The sequence below is a fragment of the Pseudophryne corroboree genome, chromosome 6 (assembly GCF_028390025.1).
Source record: "Pseudophryne corroboree isolate aPseCor3 chromosome 6, aPseCor3.hap2, whole genome shotgun sequence".
Classification (NCBI taxonomy): domain Eukaryota; kingdom Metazoa; phylum Chordata; class Amphibia; order Anura; family Myobatrachidae; genus Pseudophryne; species Pseudophryne corroboree.
Window position 1 is genome coordinate 337,271,915 of NC_086449.1, and position 23,212 is coordinate 337,295,126.

At 48.3% G+C, this 23,212-nt stretch overlaps 1 protein-coding gene across 3 annotated transcripts in view; it reads left to right on the forward strand.

Annotated features, from left to right (window-relative positions):
* Positions 1–296: 296 nt before the first annotated feature.
* Positions 297–23,212, forward strand: part of STOML1 (stomatin like 1) — a 60,702-nt gene continuing 37,786 nt past the window's right edge. The window contains exons 1-2 of one of the 3 annotated variants that reach the window (XM_063926443.1): positions 297–435; positions 16,493–16,599. In XM_063926443.1, the coding sequence (XP_063782513.1) occupies positions 16,513–16,599 (87 nt within the window). In that variant the 5' untranslated portion in view covers positions 297–435; positions 16,493–16,512. Of the gene's footprint in view, positions 436–12,772; positions 12,932–16,492; positions 16,600–23,212 lie in introns of those variants that run through there. The other 2 variants (XM_063926444.1, XM_063926442.1) reach the window with 2 other exon arrangements.

Consider the following 23,212-nt stretch of genomic DNA (forward strand, 5'->3'; position numbering starts at 1 on the left):
GCGTGCGTTCCACGGCCAATGGAACGCATGCTACTTCCGGTTTCGCGGCAATTTGCCGCGATTAGCCGCTATCTGCATTAGGATGTTGTAGTTTTCCTCCTCTACACCACATTCTATTATGGCTCATTTATTTGAGTAACAAGGTTGTCTGTTATTCAGTTGATTAGGTTGGTTGCCAGGTGTATTTCATTAGTATGGTCATTTCCTGTTGGCTAATTGATGGGCGGGACCTGTGTGTGGTCTTTTGCTACATAAGCAATCCTGGGTGCAGTGTGTGGTATGGGCTGCTGGGTATACACCTGTTGTTTTTCGGTCTGTCTTGAAGAAGGCTCGATGGGAGCCGAAACGTCGACACTATATGCTGTTATGCTGACTGTCTCCATGTGAGACACACCTGTGAGTGGCAATAAATTCTTATATTTTCAAGGAAAAGTGGTGAGTGCCTGTACTCTTTTTGGATATATTTTGGACTTCTCTGGAGCCCTTTATGGAGCACCGCCTATGTTGTGGACTGTAGCAGTGAGTGTGGACTTATCTGGATAGATATATATATATATATATATATATATAATATATCTATGTAGTCAATAGATATAACACTGCACAGTAAGAACTGGATGTATGTCACAGGGTAATTGTACTGGGAAACCCTGACTAAATGCACTCTCTCAACTAACACTGACTAAAAAAGGCAGGTAGAATACTTAAGTGTCATGTAAAGTCACAGCACTGGCAACCAGGCGGCTTTACATAGGAGGATTTGCCCAAGCATTCCCAGGAACAGTGAGCTGAGGGATAATGGCGCCGCAGACACTGCCAGGGAGTGAGGGAGAGACAGATATGCAGCTCCAGGGTGGGAACATTTGCGGGAAATGGCGCCCTGGGGCTGGGGGAGGGGCTCCAGGTCTAAGCCTTATCCCCCTGCTGGCAAAACCACCGGGTACTGCGGGCAACTTGTAAAAAAAAGTTTAGAGAGAAAACCTGACCTGCACCCATGCCCTGGTGATCTAGTGGGATCGCCAGTACTGCCACAGTGTCCACGCCAGCGCGCGCGGCCCGCCTCCCACCGGCCGCGCCGGATCGCGATAAAGTGGGGGTCCCGCGAGCGGGACCCACTTACCTCCTCCCGAAGTGCGGCCACGCGATCCCGGAGAGCCCCAGCCATGTGCGACTATCTTGGAAGAAAACCGGAGCCTCCTGCTGTAGGTAACCGGCAACCAGGGCACGGGAGTGTACAGCGCCGCTGGGGGAGAGATGGAGCTGCAGCAGGCAATGTCTACTGACATCCAGCACAATCTGTGCCTCTGCTGCAGCCCTTGTAGTCTTCTTTTTTCCTCAGAAAAAGCTTTCTAGAGCTGCTGTGAGCAGCTCTTCCTGTCACATGCTTGCACTGCAAGCACCAACTACAAACTGAGCTCCTGTGCACGGAGGCGGGGTGATATAGGAGGTGGCGCTATGCATCTTGGGAAGAAGGTCAAAGCTTTTGAGCCTGTTGGTGCTTCGGATCAAGATCCTACTCTACACCCCTATGTCTATCCTTGTGGAGCCCAGTGTACCCCGCAGCAGAAATTATAATTGTAGAGAGATGCGTGTAAAAGTACAGAAAGAAAGTGTGTATAAAAATACTATACCAAAAAACCTGTGTTTATTTGTCCTCTATTTGGTTAGTTTCTCATAAATAACACCGTACGCATTCTATGAGGTATCAACTTGGAATTGTCCTCACAATTATATATTAAGTTAACCTGGTTCAGTATGGGATCCTGATGATCAGGAGACCGACGCCAGAATCCCAGTGGCAACAGCAGCGGGTCCCCTCGCAGGCTCACTGCATTCGTCACGTTCCAGGCCTGGTGGCGCGACACTATTATATTCCCCCTTAGGTGGGGGGTGTGGACCATTCCCGAGTGGGAATTAGGGGCCCTGTTTGGGATTCTGTCTGCTGGCATTTCCTTGTCTGTCAGAATTCCGGCGTCTGTATCCTGATCGCAGGGATCCCAACTGCCAGGAAAGTGACTGCTTCCTAATGAACCACCTACTGTACAAGGTGGCCCCGCTGGGGTGTGGTATAGTATGCCGGCGGCCGGGCTCCCGGCGACCAGCATACTGGCGCCGGAAGCCCGACCGCTGGCATACTGACAGCGTGGCGAGCGCAAATGAGCCCCTTGCGTGCCACGCTATTTATTCTCCCTCCAGGGGGTTCGTGGACCCCCACAAGGGAGAAAAACTGTCGGTATGCCGGCTGTCGGTATTCCGGAGCCGGTATACTGTGCGCCGGGAACCCGACAGTTGGCAACCTGAAGACCACCCGCCCCGCTGTAGTCTCACAAATAAGTAGTAGTTACCACAATCTTCAAGTTCCTGTATAATATTGGTCCTATAATGTGTATCAAACAGTTTATGTATCAGTGATCCCTTGATTATAAATGACACCCTAATAGCTGGTAGGGATATATTGCCAGCCAAGCAGGCAAAGGATTTGTTAGTGGCTGTTAGATATAATAATCACTTCCACAACACATCAAATCAAAATTCCCCAATATGACATCTATCCAAAGCCCTCCCTATGTTCATCATAATTTATGACACGTCATGTACAGTTGCGATATCTACAGTCTGAAAAGTTGTAATCCCCTAATATTAGGGTATAGCAAAAAAATATATTAAATGAAAACAAATGTCTGGAGTAATTATTCTCATCTTATTATGAGGTGCTGAAATAGTCAGTCAATCAAGGTTTATGATATGTTGACATTGGTATGAATTATTATAAACCTTGATGATTGACTGACTATATAAGCACCTTATATTAAGATAGTAACAATGTGATAAAACCTCAGTGGCGTAACTACTGCCCCCGCAGTCCTCGCGGTGGCTTGGGGTCGAGGGGCTGCGGGGGCGCCACTGATTTACAGCAGACTGACATGCGGACGAGCGTCCGCATGTCAGTCTGCTTTCTCCTTCCCTCCGCCACTTGTTGGAGGGACACAGAGGGCACAGCGCGCCTCCCTGTGTCCCTCCTGCTGCATCATCTCCGGCGGCCGCGGGTCTAATAGGGGGAAGTGCCGTCCGTGAGCTCTAATTGGCTCACGAACCGGCACTTCCCCCTATTAGACCCGCGGCCGCCGGAGATGATGCAGGAGGGACACGGGAGACGCTGTGCCCTCCGTGTCCCTCCAACAAGCGGCAGCAGCGGCGGCGGGCATTATCTGGCACTGGGGCATATATGGCAGGGGGGGGGGGGGGGATCTGGCACTGGGGGGGAATCTGGCACTGGGGGCATATATGGCACTGGGGGGGGGGGATATCTGGCACTGGGGGGGGGATATCTGGCACTGGGGGGGAATATCTGGCACTGGGGGGGGGGGAATTATCTGGCACTGGGGGGGAATATCTGGCACAGGGGGGGGGGGAATATCTGGCACAGGGGGCATATATGGCACTGGGGGGGGGGATATCTGGCACTGGGGGGGGGGATATCTGGCACTGGGGGGGGGGGGGATATCTGGCACTGGGGGGGGGGGAATATCTGGCACTGGGGCATATATGGCACTGGGGGGGAATATCTGGCACTGGGGGGGAATATCTGGCACTGGGGGGGAATATCTGGCACTGGGGGGGGAATATCTGGCACTGGGGGGGGAATATCTGGCACTGGGGGGCATATATGGCACTGGGGGGGGGATATCTGGCACTGGGGGCATATGTGGCACTGGGGGGGAATATCCGGCACTGGGGGCATATGTGGCACTGGGGGGGAATATATGGCACTGGGGGCATATCTGGCACTGGGGGCATATCTGGCACTGGGGGGGAATATCTGGCACTGGGGGGGAATATCTGGCACTGGGGACATATGTGGCACTGGGAGCACAGCCCTAGCAACAAGGACTACCTCCTAGCAACGAGCATGACACCCAGTGCATGAAACACCTGACAACGAGCATGACACCCAGTGCATGAAACACCTGGCAACGAGCATGACACCCAGTGCATGAAACCCCTGGCAACGAGCATGACACCCTGAGCATGAAAACCCCTGGCACCGTGCACGGAACCAAGAGCATGAAACCCCTGGCAACGAGCATGACACCCAGTGCATGAAACCCCTGACAACGAGCAGGTAATTGAAAAGTAATTAGAAGCCTTACTGTAGGACTTAATGTGTAATGGGCATTACGGTGTGTGGCATAATGTATCACGGACATTGCGGTGTGTGTCATAATGTGTCACAGGCATTACGGTGTATGGTATACTATATCGCGGGCATTGTGATATGTGGTATAATGTCTCAGGGTCATTGCAGTGTGGCATAATACATAACGGGCATTGCGGTGTGTGGCATAGGGTATAACGGGCAGGGCATTGCGGTATGTGTCACAGGCATTACGGTGTATGGTATACTATATCACGGGCATTGTGGTATAATGTCTCAAGGTCATTGCAGTGTGTGGCATAATGTGTCACAGGCATTGTATGTGCTATAATGTATCGGGCATTGCAGTGTGTGGCATAATGTATCACGGACATTGCGGTGTGTGTCATAATGTGTCACAGGCATTGTATGTGCTATAATGTATCAGGGGCATTGCAGTGTGTAGCATAATGTATAACGGGCATTGCGATTCCTGTCATAATGTGTCACAGGCATTACAGTGTGTGGCATAATATGTCTGGGGCATTACGGTGTGTGCATATTGTGTCATGTGCATTATTGTGTGTGGCATAATGTCTAAGGGCCTTTGCAGTATGTGGAATAATGTATACTGGGCATTACTATGAGGAGGAAAAAGGACAAATAATGTAAGGGGCATGAATCAGGATTATTTTTCTTTCCTGTGGTGGCTAACGTCTGGGCGTGCAGGTTGCAAAACTGGGGTATAAGGTAGTCTTTTCCTGCAATGCCACGCCCCTTTATGAGAAACCACGCCCATTCCAACGAAACCACGCCCCTTTTTGCGGCGCGCGCCTTCGGTGCGCGCATATTTAGCCCTTTCTTGCTCCCAATTATGGGGCATGGGGGGGGGGGCGCTGAAGAATTTTTTGGCTTGGGGGAGAAAAATTTCTAGTTACGCCACTGTAAAACCTATAATTACCTGGAATATTTGTATCAGAGATCTTTGGGATACTACCAGCATTTATTGATACAAATGGTAACAAGTGGCATATTATTACCCCTTTCAAATCCCCAATGCTGGATCCCCTCTGGGAATTGGAAACTGGCCCTTCCCGTGTGGGATCCGGCATTGGACCCTAGAGGCTGCCTTTCCTAACCCGGCTATTTGCCGGGTCGTGTTGCTATGGGGGGTGGGACTGGAAATACATGTGATGTGTGGAGTTTATATGTTTTTTGTTTTTGTCATGTGACATTTTTAAATTATTAAACAGTACTTCACTGTTTGCTTATCCCATCCATTCTGGGTACATTTGAATGAGCCTAATAAGAAGTATGCTGTGAGATATGACATCTGCTGTATCCGAAGTGGCCTATTTATGAACAACCTACATATGCAGTAGCGCAGAATCTCTCCCACTGTTTTATAAACTGTTTGATGCATATTATAGGACCAATACTATACAGGAACTTGAAGACAGTTGTAACTAATACTCATTTGTAAGACTACAGTGGGGCCACCTTGTAGGTGGTTATTTATACGGTTAGGACAATTCCAAGTTGATACCTCATAGAGGGGGTCATTCCGAGTTGATCGCTCGCTAGCAGTTTTTAGCAGCCGTGCAAACGCATTGTCGCCGCCCACCGGGGAGTGCATTTTCGCTTTGCAGAAGTGCGAACGCTTGTACAGCAGAGCACTGCAAAATCTTTTTGTGCAAAACAAGACCAGTCCTGTAGTTACTCTTCGTGTGCATGGATTCTAACGGTGGAGGGATGGATTTTGACGTCACACACCCGCCCAGCGAACGCCCAGCCACACCTGCGTTTTTTTCTGCCACGCCTGCGTTTTTCCAAACACTCCCTGAAAACGGTCAGTTGACACCCACAAACGCCCACTTCATGTCAATCTTCCTGCGTTCGGCCGTGTGACTGGAATGTTCATTACACTCTGTGCAAACCCACGATGCTCATTGTACACGTACAACGCGCCTGCGCACTGCGGTGCCTGATCACTGCGCTGCGAACAACGGCAGCTAGCGATCAACTCGGAATGACCCCCCCCCCGAATGTGTACGGTGTTATTTATGAGAAACTAACCAAATAGAGGACAAATTAGCAGACTCATGTTTTTTTGTATAGTATTTTTATACACACTTTCTGTACTTTTACACGCATCTCTCTATAGTTTTAGTATTTCACTGATAGGACGTGATATGTCATTTTTAATATTATGAAATACAAGGTATGTTTTAAAACCTATATATATATATATATATATATATTGGTAGATGCTCAATTAGCTTAGTGATATCATTCAGGTGCTCGAAAGGGAGGGGTATTTCTAAGCAAGAAAAAATAAGATTTTACTCACCGGTTAATCTATTTCTCGTAGTCCGTAGTGGATGCTGGGGACTCCGTAAGGACCATGGGGAATAGACGGGCTCCGCAGGAGACTGGGCACTCTAAGAAAGATTTAGTACTACTGGTGTGCACTGGCTCCTCCCTCTATGCCCCTCCTCCAGACCTCAGTTAGGGAAACTGTGCCCGGAAGAGCTGACATTACAAGGAAAGGAAATTTTGAATCCAGGGTAAGACTCATACCAGCCACACCAATCACACCGTACAACTTGTGATACCTTACCCAGTTAACAGTATGAACAAACAACAGAGCATCAACCAATGGATTAACCCTTTATTAAGCAATAACTATATACACGTATTGCAGAAAGTCCGCACTTGGGACGGGCGCCCAGCATCCACTACGGACTACGAGAAATAGATTTACCGGTGAGTAAAATCTTATTTTCTCTAACGTCCTAGTGGATGCTGGGGACTCCGTAAGGACCATGGGGATTATACCAAAGCTCCCAAACGGGCGGGAGAGTGCGGATGACTCTGCAGCACCGAATGGGCAAACACAAGGTCCTCCTCAGCCAGGGTATCAAACTTGTAGAAATTTGCAAATGTGTTTGAACCCCACCAAGTAGCAGCTCGGCAAAGCGGTAATGCCGAGACCCCTCGGGCAGCCGCCCAAGAAGAGCCCACCTTCCTTGTGGAATGGGCTTTCACTGATCTTGGATGCGGCAATCCAGCCGCAGAATGAGCCTGCTGAATCGTGTTACAGATCCAGCGAGCAATGGTTTGCTTTGAAGCAGGAACACCCAGCTTGTTGGATGCATACAGGATAAACAGCGAGTCAGTCTTCCTGACTCCAGCCGTTCTGGTTACCTAAATCTTCAAAGCCCGGACTACATCAAGCAACTTGGAATCCTCCAAATCACAAGTAGCCGCAGGCACCACAATAGGTTGGTTCAAATGAAAAGATGACACCACCTTTGGCAGAAATTGCGGACGAGTCCGCAATTCTGCCCTGTCCATATGGAAAAACAGATAGGGGCTTTCACATGACAAAGCCGCCAATTCTGACACACGCCTAGCCGAAGCGAAGGCCAACAGCATGACCACTTTCCACATGAGATACTTTAGCTCCACAGTCTTAAGTGGCTCAAACCAGTGGGATTTCAGGAAACCCAACACCACGTTAAGATCCCAAGGTGCCACTGGTGGCACAAAAGGGGGCCGAATATGCAGCACTCCCTTAACAACGTCTGAACCTCAGGCAGTGAAGCCAGTTCTTCTTGAAAGAAAATGGACAGGGCCGAAATCTAGACCTTTATGGACCCTAATTTTAGACCCATAGTCACTCCTGACTGTAGGAAGTGCAGGAATCGACCCATCTGGAATTCCTCTGTAGGGGCCTTCCTGGCCTCACACCAAGCAACATATTTTCGCCATATACGGTGATAATGCTTTGCTGTCACGTCCTTCCTAGCCTCTATCAGCGTAGGAATAACTTCATCCGGAATGCCTTTTTCCGCTAGGATCCGGCGTTCAACCGCCATGCCGTCAAACGCAGCCGCGGTAAGTCTAGGAACAGACAGGGCCCTTGTCGCAACAGGTCCTGTCTGAGAGGCAGAGGCCATGGGTCCTCTGTGAGCATTTCTTGCAGTTCCGGGTACCAAGTCCTTCTTGGCCAATCCGGAACAATGAGTATTGTTCTCACTCCTCTTTTTCTTACAATTCTCAGCACCTTTTGGTATGAGAGGAAGAGGAGGAAACACATAGACCGACTGGAACACCCACGGTGTTACTAGTGCGTCCACAGCTATCGCCTGAGGGTCCCTTGACCTGGCGCAATACCTTTTTAGCTTTTTGTTGAGGCGGGACGCCATCATGTCCACCTGTGGCAGTTCCCATCGATTTGCAATCTGCGTGAAGACTTCTTGATGAAGTCCCCACTCTCCCGGGTGGAGGTCGTGCCTGCTGAGGAAGTCTGCTTCCCAGTTGTCCACTCCCGGAATGAACACTGCTGACAGTGCGCTTACGTGATTCTCCACCCAGCGAAGAATTCTGGTGGATTCTACCATCGCCACCCTGCTCCTTGTGCCGCCTTGGCGGTTTACTGCGGTCTGACTGGATCAGAACCGGTTCGTCGCGAAGCAGGGCCTCCGCTTGACTTAAGGCGTTGTATATGGCCCTTAGTTCCAGGATATTGATGTGAAGGCAAGTCTCCTGCCTTGACCACAGCCCTTGGAAATTTCTTCCCTGTGTGACTGCCCCCCACCCTCGGAGGCTTGCATCCGTGGTCACCAGGACCCAGTCCTGAATGCCGAATCTGCGACCTTCGAGAAGGTGAGCCCTCTGCAGTCACCACAGGAGAGACACCCTGGCTCTGGGGGATAGGGTGATTAACCGATGCATCCGAAGATGTGATCCGGACCACTTGTCCAGTAAGTCCCATTGGAAGGTCTTCGTATGGAACCTGCCGAAGGGAATGACCTCGAATGATGCTACCCTCCTTCCCAGGACTCGAGTGCAGTGATGCACTGACACCTGTTTTGGTTTTAATAGATTCCTGACCAATGTCACGAGCTCCTGAGCTCTCTCTATCGGGAGATAAACCCTTTTCTGGTCTGTGTCTAGGATCATGCCTAGGAGAGGCAGATGAGCTGTAAGAACCAACTGCGACGTTGGAATATATAGAATCCAGCCGTGTTGCCGTTTCACTTCCAGAGAAAGTAATACGCTGTTCAGCAACTGCTCTCTTGATCTCGCTTTTATGAGGAGATAGTCCAAGTACGTGATAATAGTGACACCTTGCTTCCCGCAGGAGCACCATCATTTCCGCCATTACCTTGGTGAATATTCTCAAGGCCGTGGAGAGACCAAACGGCAACGTCTGAAATTGGTAATGACCATCCCGTACCGCAATTCTGAGGTACGTCTGATGAGGTGGATAAATGGGGACATGAAGGTATGCATCGTTTATGTCCCGAATCACCATAAAATCTCCTCCTTTCAGGCTCGCAATAACCGCTCTTAGCGATTCAATCTTGAACTTGAACCCTTTCAGGTATATGTTCAGGGATTTTAAATTCAATATGGGTCCGACCAAACCGTCTGGTTTCGGGACTACAACATGATCGAATAATAACCCCCTCCTTGTTGAAGGAGGGGAACCTTGACCACCACCTGTTGAAGATACAATTTATGAATTGCAGTTAACACTGTTTCCCTCTCGTGGGGGGAAGCCGGCAGGGCCGTCGGTGAGGGGGCATCTTCTCAAAGTCCAGCTTGTATCCCTGAGACACAATATCTATTGCCCAGGGATCTAACAGGGAGTGAACCCACTTGTGGCTGCACTTACGAAGGCGTGCCCCCACCGGGCCTAGCTCCGCCTGTGGAGCCCCAGCGACATGCGGTGGATTTTTGTAGAGGCCGGGGAGGACTTTTGTTCCTGGAAACTAGTTGTTTTGTGCAGCTTCTTTCCTCTGCCCCCGCCTCTGGCAAGAAAGGACGCACCTCGGACTTTCTTGTTTCTTTATTCGAAAGGCTGCATTTGATAATGTCGTGCTTTCCTAGGCTGTGCAGGATATAAGGCAAAATATCAGAATTACCAGCTATAGCTGTGGAGACCAGGTCCGAGAACCCTTCTCCACACAATCCTCAGCCTTCCACATGCCTCTTAAGTCGGCATCATCTGTCCATTGCATATTCTACAGGACATGTCAAGCAGAAATCGACATAGCTTTGACTCTAGGACCCAGTATACTCATGTCTCTTTGGGCATGTTTTGTATATATATATACCTATCACTTAAGACAGCATCTTATATATATATATATATATATATATATATATATATATATATATATATATATATATATATATATATATATATATATATATATCTGTATGCATACTAGGGTCTCAATCTCTGCTGATAAGGTAACTGTCCACGCTGCCACAGCGCTATAAACCCATGCCGACACAATCGCCGGTCTGAGTAGTATACTAGAATGTGCACGCTATCTGCAGGATCCCTGAGAATAGCTAGTGCTACAATCTGTGCAAACGGGACACCCTAGGGGAAGATTCCCATCACATCCTGGCCCTAGTGGGGAAAGGATACTGCCTGAGAATTTTTTTGTGGGAAGCTGCAGTCTCTTGTCTGGAGATTCCCGCTCTTTTTCCTCATGAGAGGAGGGAAATTTACCTCCGCTTTCTTCCCCATAACATGTGTACCCTTGTGTCTGGGACAAATGAGTCATCAGTGATATGCAAATCATCTTTTATTACAATAATCATATATGAATACATCTTGGCTGTAACTTTGCATTATCGTAGTCGACACTGGAGTCAAACTCCGTGTCGATATCAGTGTTTATTATTTTGGATAGTGAGCATTGTGAGACTCTGAAGGTCTCTGTGACATAGGGACAGACATGGGTAGATTTCCTGTCTGTTCTCTAATCTTTTGTGCAATAAATTCACCTCAGCACTTACACATATCCAAACAGGTGTCGCATACCCTCCAACATTTTACACAGAAAAATCGGTACAAATCCGGAAAAGGGGCGTGGCCGCGTGTAAAGGGGGCATGGCCACGCCCCTTTTCCTATACTTTCAATGGAAGTTTGGAGAGGCAAAAATCGGTACAGACCATGAAAAAAAGGTACTGTACCTATTAAAAAGGTACAGTTGGAGGGTATGGTGTCGGCGTTGTCGACGGAGACACCCTCTCACACACATATTTGCTCTATCTCCTCCTTAGGGGAGCCTTTTACCTCAGACATGTCGACACACTCGTACCGACACACCACACACACAGGGGATGCTCTATTTGAAGACAGTTCCCCCACAAGGCCCTTTGGAGAGACAGAGAGAGAGTATGCCAGCACACACCCCAGCGCTATATGACCCAGGAATCACACAGTAACTTAGTGTTAACCCAGTAGCTGCTGTATATATTGTTTTTATGCCAAATTTATGTGCCCCCCCTCTCTTTTTCACCCTCTCTATCGTGCAGGGGAGAGCCTGGGGAGCTTCCTCTCAGCGGAGCTGTGGAGAGAAAATGGCGCTGGTGAGTGCTGAGGAAGAAGGCCCCGCCCCCTCAGCGGTGGGCTTCTCCCGCGATTTTGTGTAAAATTAATGGCGGGGGCTCATGCATATAACAGTGTCCAACTGTATATATGCTGCTTTTGCCAGGAGGTACTTAATTGCTGCCCAGGGCGCCCCCCCTTGCGCCCTGCACCCTACAGTGACCGGAGTGTGTGGGTGTAATGTGGGAGCAATGGCGCACAGCTGCAGTGCTGTGCGCTACCTCATGTGAAGACAGGAGTCTTCTGCCGCCGATTTCGATGTCTTCTTGCTTTTGCCGGCTTCTGTCTTCTGGCTCTGCGAGGGGGACGGCGGCGCGGCTCCGGGAACGGACGACAAGGTCAGGTCCTGTGTTCGATCCCTCTGGAGCTAATGGTGTCCAGTAGCCTAAGAAGCGCAACCTAGCCGCAGTTAGTAGGTTTGCTTCTCTCCCCTCAGTCCCACGTAGCAGAGAGTCTGTTGCCAGCAGAAGCTCTCTGAAAATAAAAAACCTAACAAAATACTTTCTTATTAGCAAGCTCAGGAGAGCTCACTAAAATGCACTAAGCTCTGGCCGGGCACAGATTCTAACTGAGGTCTGGAGGAGGGGCATAGAGGGAGGAGCCAGTGCACACCAGTAGTACTAAATCTTTCTTAGAGTGCCCAGTCTCCTGCGGAGCCCGTCTATTCCCCATGGTCCTTACGGAGTCCCCAGCATCCACTAGGACGTTAGAGAAAAAGGCATTTGTTTCCCCCAGCACCCTGAATGATAACCGTAACCAGATATAAATTCCACATAATAATAGAATTCAGAGATCTTCGTTAAAACCTGTAAGTGCACCTATTACAGACACCCTTTATTTTTATTGTACATATGGGAGACTCAACCTGTAATACCCTGCCTAGGGAATTTAGCAATAAGCTCTCTTACCAGTTGTCTGGCACCTCTTCAACAGGCTGGTCCCTGTGGCTGACTGGCAGGATGGTTCCTCTTGTTGGCTGGCAGGACGGTCCCTCTTCAACACTGTTCTCCCTGTGGCTGGCTGGCAGGATAGTCCCTCTGACTGGTCTCTGGGTGCAGGAATGCAGTGTGCTCTTACTGTGCAGCAAAGTCAAGTGGAACACAGGACAGAAAGAAATGGAACGCACAGTTCCTTTATGCTTCCTCTTCCTGTGCACAGTGTACACAGAACAGGTTCCACCCTCCCAGCACTATTCCACCCTCCCAGCACTATACTGTTTCTATTAGGTCACAGGCCTGTCATGTAACTGTAGCCATGCCCCCAGCACACAGCCACTTCCTGGACCTCCTGTTATCAGCACTGTTTAGATGCCCGGGAGAAGAAAGCAGTCTCAATTAACAAACTATGTTGATTAACTACCGTGCAGGCCAAAGGGGTGAGTGGGGAGGAAGGGCACCTGCTGTGAGATGCTGCACCTGGGAGCTCTGCTTGGCACCACTGACAATAGCTGACAGCAAGCTGAGCCAGGAAGGGAGGAAGGAAGGAGCAGGACTTCATAGACAGTTTGTCTGCCTGTCAGCCGGAGGTTGCTAGGGAGGGAGGGGGCCCCCCTTTCTATCTGTGCCTGTCTGTGGATCTGTTAAATGTCTTTAAGGTTTCAACTGTTAGCTTCAGAAATTCAGATTTTGTAAAGCTTCTAATTAATAACCATAGGGTGCGTTACTGGCAGGTGTGTTATCATGTGGCATTGTAAAGTAGGCCCTGTTTCATCGCTGTTTGTACCTGCAAGGCTGCTGTTAAGGTGGGTACACACTAGGCGATGTGCTCGGTGAGTGACATCACCTAGTGTGTGCCCCTCCCGGGGTGGGTCGCCCGATGGTGGGCATACACACTATGCAATATCGCACAGTGACATCATGTCGCGGCTGGCTGGAGCATGCAACTTTGAATGATATGTCCAAATTGGGCTGCATGCACGGTCGAGACCGAGGGTCGTTAACGTCCAGTAGTGTCGCACATCGCTCGTCGTTTACAGCGTACTCACTAGTCAATATAGTAAACAACGTCGCTCAGGAATGGCCATAATGAGCAACATTGTTTACTTTATCGACTAGTGTGTGCGGGCCTTTAGATTGCACTAGTATGTTTGTATATAGGCCCTCATTCCGAGTTGTTCGCTCGCAAGCTGCTTTTAGCAGCTTTGCACACGCTAAGCCGCCGCCTACTGGGAGTGAATCTTAGCATAGTAAAATTGCGAACGAAAGATTCTCAAAATTGCGATTACACACCTCTTAGCAGTTTCTGAGTAGCTTCAAACTTACTCAGCATCTGCGATCAGTTCAGTGCTTGTCGTTCCTGGTTTAACGTCACAAACACACCCAGCGTTCGCCCAGACACTCCTCCGTTTCTTCAGCCACTCCCGCGTTTTTCCCAGAAACGGTAGCGTTTTTTCGCACACACCCATAAAACGGCCTGTTTCCGCCCAGAAACACCCACTTCCTGTCAATCACATTACGATCATCAGAACGAAGAAAAAACCGTGAGTAAAATTCCTAACTGCATAGCAAATTTACTTGGCGCAGTCGCACTGCGGACATTGCGCATGCGCATTCGCGACTAATCGCTCTGTTGCGAAAAAAAAATAACGAGCGAACAACTCGGAATGACCCCCATAGTTCTAGACAGGGCACACCTCACAAACGGGTTGGGGCTGTGTTACTAGCAGCCGGGATCTCGGCCACAGAATGCCGTGAAGGGGGGGGGGGGGTAAGACGCGCAACAAACAGCAGCGGCTCTTGCCAGGGCAAAGCAGGCTTTTTGCCCGAGGTGCTGCTACCCCAAGGGCGCCGTAGCACGAGCCGCTACTAATTCACCCTCCCTCCCCGCTCCCCAGCCCTCGGCTGCAGCAGGCGCCATGTGCGCCCACTGCAGCCAGCGTTGCTGACTGACGCTAGAGGTCAAAATTGACCCCTAGTGTTAATGCGACGCTGCTATGGGAGAGACGTCATGACGTCTCTCCCATAGAGAGGAGCCGGAGCCTGGAGACAGCGGCAGCAGTGGTCTGGAATCAGGTGTGAGGCTGGTAAGTATTGGTTTTTGTTTGTTGTTTTTTGGGGGGGTTTAAAAGCTGCACAGCTACTGGGGGGCACTACTACAGGGGGCACAGCTACTGCTCTGCTCGCCACAGGTTCTATTCCCGCTCTATGGGTGTCATGGGTGTTTAGTCGACATTTTCAGGGTTCGGGATGCAGGCGGATGTATTGTGACCGGCGGTCTACTGACAGCCGATTACATATCTACATCCTCTCACAAACTATAGCTGCCACTTAAGAGTCTGTATGTAGCTGTGTCCCGTGGCCTCTTATAATTTTCAACAGGCTGTTAAGGGCCTATTTCATACCTGATCACAGCAGCAAAATTGTTCTCTAATGGGCAAAACCATGTGACCTGCAGGTGGGGCAAATATAATATATTTTTATATATATATATATATATATTTTTATATATATATATATATATATATATATATATATATATATATATATATATATATATATATATATATAATAAATATATGTGCAGAGAGTTAGATTTGGGTGGGTTGTGTTTAAACTGAAATCTAAATTGCAGTGTAAAAATAAAGCAGCCAGTATTTACCCTGCACAGAAACAATATAACCCACCCAAATCTAACTCTCTCTGCACATGTTATATCTCTGTCCCCCCTGCAGTGCACATGGGGGGTAATTCAGAGTTGATCGCAGCAGCAAATTTTTTTAGCACATGGGCAAAACCAAGGTCACTGCAGGTGGGGCAAATATAACATTTGCCGAGAGAGTTATAGGCCCTTAACACTAGCCGATCCGCCGCCGAGCTGCCCGACGGCGGATTCGGCGGCGGGGGGGGCAGTGACGGGGGGAGTGAAGTTTCTTCACTCCCCCCGTCACCCGGCTGCATTGAAGTGCATGCAAATATGGACGAGATCGTCCATATTGGCCTGCATGTACAGTCGATGGGGGACCAGTGATGAACGAGCGCGGGGGCTACGCATCGTTCATCGCTGGAGCCTCCACACTGCACGATATGAACGTTATCTCGTTCATTAATGAACGAGATCGTTCATATCGTGCAGTCATGTCGGCCAGTGTGTAGGGCCCTTTAGATTTGGGTGGGTTATTTTGTTTCTGTGCAGGGTAAATACGGACTGCTTCATTTTTACTCTGCAATTTAGATTTCAGTTTGAACACACCCCACCCAAATCTAACTCTCTCTACACATGTTATATCTGCCCCACCCCCCCCCCCCCCCCCCCCCCCTGCAGTGCACATGTTTTTCCCCAACTGCTAATAAATTTGCTGCTGTGATCAACTCTGAATTACCCACATGGTTTTGCCCAGGTCTGAGATCAGGCCCTAGATTTGTCTGACTTCTGAACTTTATTTTCCTAATAGGATATACAGGTTGAGTATCCCTTATCCAAAATGCTTGGGACCAGAGGTATTTTGGATATGGGATTTTTCCGTATTTCGGAATAATTGCATGCCATAATGAGATATCATGGTGATGGGACCTAAATCTAAGCACAGAATGCATTTATGTATCATATACACCTTATACACACAGCCTGAAGGTAATTTTAGCCATTATTTTGTATAAGTTTGTGCATTAAACAAAGTGTGTCTACATTCACACAATTCATTTATGTTCCATATACACCTTATACACACAGCCTGAAGGTCATTTAATACAATCTTTTTAATAACTTTGTGTATTAAACATAGTTTGTGTACATTGAGACATCAAAAAACAAAGTTTTTCACTATCTCACTCTCACTTAAAAAAGTCTGTATTTCGGAATATTCCGTATTTCGGTATATTTGGATATGGGATACTCAACCTGTATCATATGGGGTTTTTTTTTACCAGTCCTCCTTTGGATTAGAGCTCTGCAATATTACAAGGTTGATTATTTATAACGAGCACTTATTTCCCTACAGGTGCTTCTGATACTTGGCTGATGTGGATTTGTCACCTTGGGATTACCAGTCTATCATTTCTAATTCTTATCATCACTTTACCAATATCCATCTGGTGGTTCCTAAAGGTGACTTTTTATTTATTCTTGTAGCCCATTTGCCCAGTAACAAAGAATGGAATAAGGGGCTGCAAGGCATTACGGAGTGCAGGTGCTATCTGTACTTTCTTGCTCTGGGAACAGGTTGGGTGGGTCAACATTTTTTAATTATTGACATTAGGAGGGAAGGTTAAACTATTTTTTCATATATATTTTTTCTTTTGCTGGGTTATATATACTTGTGCTTTACACAATAGAACAGACCCTAAACATATTTAATATATTTTAAAATAAAACAGAGGTAAACATTATCTTCTAACATACTTAGTACCCTTCCTCTTCCTTCTACATGGTGGTGTCATGGCAGAAATAATTCCCAATGTTCTTGTCAGCTCTGCTTGCAGTCCTTTCCAGGGTTTGGAAGGCGATCATGCTTTGTGTTGTATAACAGTTATTGGACAACTACCTTGTACACACAAAGCCTAGCTGTACTGCTGTTTACCCTGTTATGTAATGAAATACTGATGAAGGATATTTGTCTTTTACCTCTCTTCTATGTTGTTCTTTTTTAGTGGAAAGCAGATAGCAACAGTTAGCTTTTGACAGCTATTCATAATGTCCTTGCAGTGCACAGGGACCAGAGGGTTCAAGCATATTACTGTACATCCTAAGAGAATTCTCTGCATCAGCTAGCACGACTCGCCTCCTATTCGTTTAACTTCCCAGGTGCTGATTTTTATCACTTGAGGGGATATTTATTAAACTAGTTTTGCGGGATACCCTCAACATGTAAATAGCCCCTGAATGTAGATATCTGCTGCAGTTTCCCTTTTTCTAATCACAATAGCAGCAATCAAATGTTTCTATGGGGACTGCTATATTGTGAGATGCCAAACTCTGGAATGCAAAGTATTCTGGAGCTCCGCGCTGTTAGCAAATGCCATCTTAATGGTGTTAGCCATTGTATCCTATGGGCTGCATATTGCATAATTTGAATATGAAACAAGAAGACTCTTTTTTTTTTTTTTTTTTTTTTGGGGGGGTGTACTCTTGAAAGATAGAAGATAAATGTTACATGATGAGTGTTAAAAAGTTACTTTTATTTCTCTAACGTCCTAGTGGATGCTGGGACTCCGTCAGGACCATGGGGAATAGCGGGCTCCGCAGGAGACAGGGCACATCTAAATAAAGCTTTTAGGATCACATGGTGCGTACTGGCTCCTCCCCCTATGACCCTCCTCCAAGCCTCAGTTAGGTTTTTGTGCCCGTCCGAGAAGGGTGCAATCTAGGTGGCTCTCCTAAAGAGCTGCTTAGAAAAAGTTTTTTTAGGTTTAAATCTCAGTGAATCCTGCTGGCAACAGGATCACTGCATCGAGGGACTTAGGGGAGAGATTTCCAACTCACCTGCGTGCAGGATGGATTGGAGTCTTAGGCTACTGGACACTTAGCTCCAGAGGGAGTCGGAACACAGGTCCTCCTGGGGTTCGTCCCGGAGCCGCGCCGCCGATCCCCCTTACAGACGCTGAAGACGGAGGTCCGGAAAGCAGGCGGCAGAAGACTCCTCAGTCTTCATGAAGGTAGCGCACAGCACTGCAGCTGTGCGCCATTGTTGCTACACGTCTCACTGATTCAGTCACGGAGGGTGCAGGGCGCTGCTGGGGGCGCCCTGGGCAGCAATATTAAATACCTTTAGTGGCAAAATAAATACATCACATATAGCCATTAAGGCTATATGTATGTATTTAACCCAGGCCAGTTTTCTTAAAACCCGGGAGAAAAGCCAGCCGAAAAAGGGGCGGAGCTTATTCTCCTCAGCACTCAGCGCCATTTTCCTGCTCAGCTCCGCTGGTGAGGAAGGCTGCCAGGACTCTCCCCTGCACTGCACTACAGAAACAGGGTAACAAAGAGAAGGGGGGCATAATTTGGCGATATTGATATATTAAAAGCGCTTATATCAAAAACAACACCTTCTAGGGTTGTTTATATACATTTATAGCGTTTTTGGTGTGTGCTGGCAAACTCTCCCTCTGTCTCCCCAAAGGGCTAAGAGGGTCCTGTCTTCGATTAGAGCATTCCCTGTGTGGCTGCTGTGTGTCGGTACGTGTGTGTCGACATGTATGAGGACGATGTTGGTGTGGAGGCAGAGCAATTGCCGGTAATGGTGATGTCACCCCCTAGGGAGTCGACACCGGAATGGATGGCTTTAGTTATGGAATTACGTGATAATGTTAGCACATTACAAAAGTCAGTTGACGAAATGAGACGGCCGGAAAACCAGTTAGTACCGGCTCAGGCGTCTCAGACACCGTCAGGGGCTGTAAAACGTCCCTTACCTCAGTCAGTCGACACGGGTACCGACACAGATGAATCTAGTGTCGACGGTGAAGAAACAAACGTATTTTCCAATAGGGCCACACGTTTTATGATCACGGCAATGAAGGAGGCTTTGCAGATCTCTGATACTGCTGGTACCTCAAAAAGGGGTATTATGTGGGGGGTGAAAAAACTACCTGTAGCTTTTCCAGAATCAGAGGAATTGAATGACGTGTGTGACGAAGCGTGGGTTAACCCAGATAGAAAACTGCTAATTTCCAAGAAGTTATTGGCATTATACCCTTTCCCACCAGAGGTTAGGGCGCGCTGGGAAACACCCCCTAGGGTGGATAAGGCGCTCACACGTTTATCAAAGCAAGTGGCGTTGCCGTCTCCTGATACGGCCGCCCTCAAGGATCCAGCAGATAGGAGGCTGGAAACTACACTGAAGAGTATATACACACATACTGGTGTTATACTGCGACCGGCAGTAGCCTCAGCCTGGATGTGCAGTGCTGGGGTAGTGTGGTTGGATTCTCTGACTGAAAATATTGATACCCTGGATAGGGACAGTATTTTATTGACTCTAGAGCAATTAAAGGATGCTTTTCTTTATATGCGAGATGCTCAGAGGGATATTTGTACTCTAGCATCAAGAGTAAGCGCGATGTCCATATCTGCCAGAAGAAGTTTATGGACGCGACAGTGGTCAGGTGATGCGGATTCCAAAAGGCATATGGAAGTATTGCCATATAAAGGAGAGGAATTATTTGGGGTCGGTCTTTCGGACCTGGTGGCCACGGCAACTGCCGGCAAATCCACTTTTTTACCTCAGACCCCCTCCCAACAGAAAAAGACACCGTCTTTTCAGCCGCAGTCCTTTCGCTCCTATAAAAACAAGCGACCAAAAGGACAGTCTTATCTGCCGCGAGGCAGAGGAAAGGGTAAGAGAGGGCAGCAAGCAGCCCCTGCCCAGGACCAGAAGCCCGCCCCGGGTTCTACAAAGCCATCAGCATGACGCTGGGGCTTTACAAGCGGACTCAGGAGCGGTGGGGGGTCGACTCAAGATTTTCAGCAATCAGTGGGCTCGCTCACAAGTGGACCCATGGATCCTGCAGATAATATCTCAGGGTTACATGTTGGAGTTCGAAAGGTCTCCCCCTCGCCGGTTCCTAAAGTCTGCTTTACCAACGTCTCCCTCAGAAAGGACGTCGGTTTTGGAAGCCATTCACAAGCTGTATTCTCAGCAGGTGATAGTCAAGGTACCCCTCCTACAACAGGGAAAGGGGTATTATTCCACACTATTTGTGGTACCGAAGCCGGACGGTTCGGTAAGACCTATTCTAAACCTGAAATCCTTGAACCTGTACATACAGAAATTCAAGTTCAAGATGGAGTCACTCAGAGCAGTGATAGCGAATCTGGAAGAAGGGGACTTCATGGTGTCCCTGGACATAAAAGATGCTTATCTGCATGTCCCAATTTACCCCTCACACCAAGGGTATCTCCGGTTCGTGATACAAGACTGTCATTATCAGTTTCAAACGCTGCCGTTTGGTTTGTCCACGGCCCCTCGGGTCTTTACCAAGGTAATGACCGAAATGATGGTTCTTCTACGAAGAAAAGGCGTATTAATTATCCCTTACTTGGACGATCTCCTGATAAGGGCAAAGTCCAGAGAACAGCTGGAAGTCGGTGTAGCACTAACCCAGGTAGTGCTTCAGCAACACGGGTGGATTCTGAATCTTCCAAAATCTCAATTGACCCCGACAACTCGTCTGCTGTTCCTGGGAATGATTCTGGACACGGTTCAGAAAAAGGTGTTTCTCCCGGAGGAGAAAGCAAGGGAGTTATCCGTACTTGTCAGGAACCTCCTAAAACCAGGAACTGTGTCAGTACATCAATGCACAAGAGTCCTGGGAAAGATGGTGGCTTCTTACGAAGCGATTCCATTCGGCAGATTCCATGCACGGACATTTCAGTGGGATCTGCTGGACAAATGGTCCGGATCGCATCTGCACATGCATCAGCGGATAACACTGTCACCAAGAACAAGGTTGTCTCTCCTGTGGTGGTTGCAGAGTGCCCATCTGTTAGAGGGCCGCAGATTCGGCATACAGGACTGGGTCCTGGTGACTACGGATGCCAGCCTACGAGGCTGGGGAGCAGTCACACAGGGAAGAAACTTCCAGGGCGTGTGGTCAAACCTGGAGACGTCCCTTCACATAAATATACTGGAGCTAAGAGCGATCTACAATGCTCTAAGCCTGGCAAAATCGCTGCTTCAGGGTCAGCCGGTGTTGATCCAGTCGGACAACATCACGGCAGTCGCCCACGTAAACCGACAAGGCGGCACGAGAAGCAGAAGAGCAATGACAGAAGCTGCAAGGATTCTGCGCTGGGCGGAGAATCATGTCATAGCACTGTCAGCAGTGTTCATCCCGGGAGTGGACAACTGGGAAGCAGACTTCCTCAGCAGACACGACCTTCACCCGGGAGAGTGGGGACTTCATCCAGAAGTCTTCCACATGATTGTGAACCGTTGGGAAAGACCAAAGGTGGACATGATGGCGTCTCGCCTCAACAAAAAATTGGACAGATATTGCGCCAGGTCAAGAGACCCTCAGGCAATAGCTGTGGACGCTCTGGTAACACCGTGGGTGTACCAGTCAGTGTATGTGTTCCCTCCTCTGCCTCTCATACCAAAGGTACTGAGAATTATACGGAAAAGAGGAGTAAGAACAATACTGGTGGCTCCGGACTGGCCAAGAAGAACTTGGTATCCGGAACTTCAAGAGATGCTCACGGAGGATCCGTGGCCTCTACCTCTAAGAAGGGATCTGCTTCAGCAGGGACCTTGTATGTTCCAAGACTTACCGCGTCTGCGTTTGACGGCATGGCGGTTGAACGCCGGATTCTAAAAGAAAAAGGCATTCCAGAGGAAGTTATTCCTACCTTGATTAAGGCTAGAAAGGAAGTGACTGTACAACATTATCACCGCATTTGGCGAAAATATGTTGCGTGGTGTGAGGCCAAGAAGGCTCCAACGGAAGAATTTCAATTGGGTCGATTCTTACATTTCCTGCAAGCAGGATTGTCTATGGGCCTAAAATTGGGGTCCATTAAAGTTCAAATTTCGGCCTTATCAATCTTCTTCCAGAAGGAATTGGCATCAGTGCCTGAAGTACAAACTTTTGTCAAAGGTGTACTACATATACAACCCCCAATAGTGCCTCCAGTGGCACCGTGGGATTTGAACGTAGTTTTGAATTTTCTCAAATCTCATTGGTTTGAGCCTCTAAAATCGGTAGATTTAAAATACCTTACATGGAAGGTAACCATGCTATTGGCCCTGGCTTCAGCCAGGAGAGTTTCAGAGTTGGCGGCTTTATCATACAAAAGCCCATATCTGATTTTCCATTCGGACAGGGCAGAACTGCGGACACGTCCTCATTTTCTCCCTAAGGTGTTTTCGGCTTTTCACTTGAACCAGCCTATTGTGGTGCCTGCGGCTACTAGCGACTTGGAGGACTCCAAGTTGCTGGACGTTGTCAGAGCATTAAAAATATATATTTCAAGGACAGCTGGAGTCAGAAAATCTGACTCGTTGTTTATATTGTATGCACCCAACAAGATGGGTGCTCCTGCGTCTAAACAGACGATTGCACGTTGGATCTGTAGCACAATCCAACTTGCACATTCTGTGGCAGGCCTGCCACAGCCTAAATCTGTAAAGGCCCACTCCACAAGGAAAGTGGGCTCATCTTGGGCCGCTGCCCGAGGGGTCTCGGCATTACAACTTTGCCGAGCAGCTACGTGGTCAGGGGAGAACACGTGGTCAGGGGAGAACACGTTTGTAAAATTTTACAAATTTGATACTCTGGCTAAGGAGGACCTGGAGTTCTCTCATTCGGTGCTGCAGAGTCATCCGCACTCTCCCGCCCGTTTGGGAGCTTTGGTATAATCCCCATGGTCCTGACGGAGTCCCAGCATCCACTAGGACGTTAGAGAAAATAAGAATTTACTTACCGATAATTCTATTTCTCATAGTCCGTAGTGGATGCTGGGCGCCCATCCCAAGTGCGGATTGTCTGCAATACTTGTACATAGTTATTGTTACAAAGATCGGGTTATTACTATTGTTGTGAGCCATCTTTTCAGAGGCTACTTCGTTTTTTGTTATCATACTGTTAACTGGGTTCAGATCACAAGTTGTACGGTGTGATTGGTGTGGCTGGTATGAGTCTTACCCGGGATTCAAGATCCTTCCTTATTGTGTACGCTCGTCCGGGCACAGTACCTAACTGAGGCTTGGAGGAGGGTCATAGGG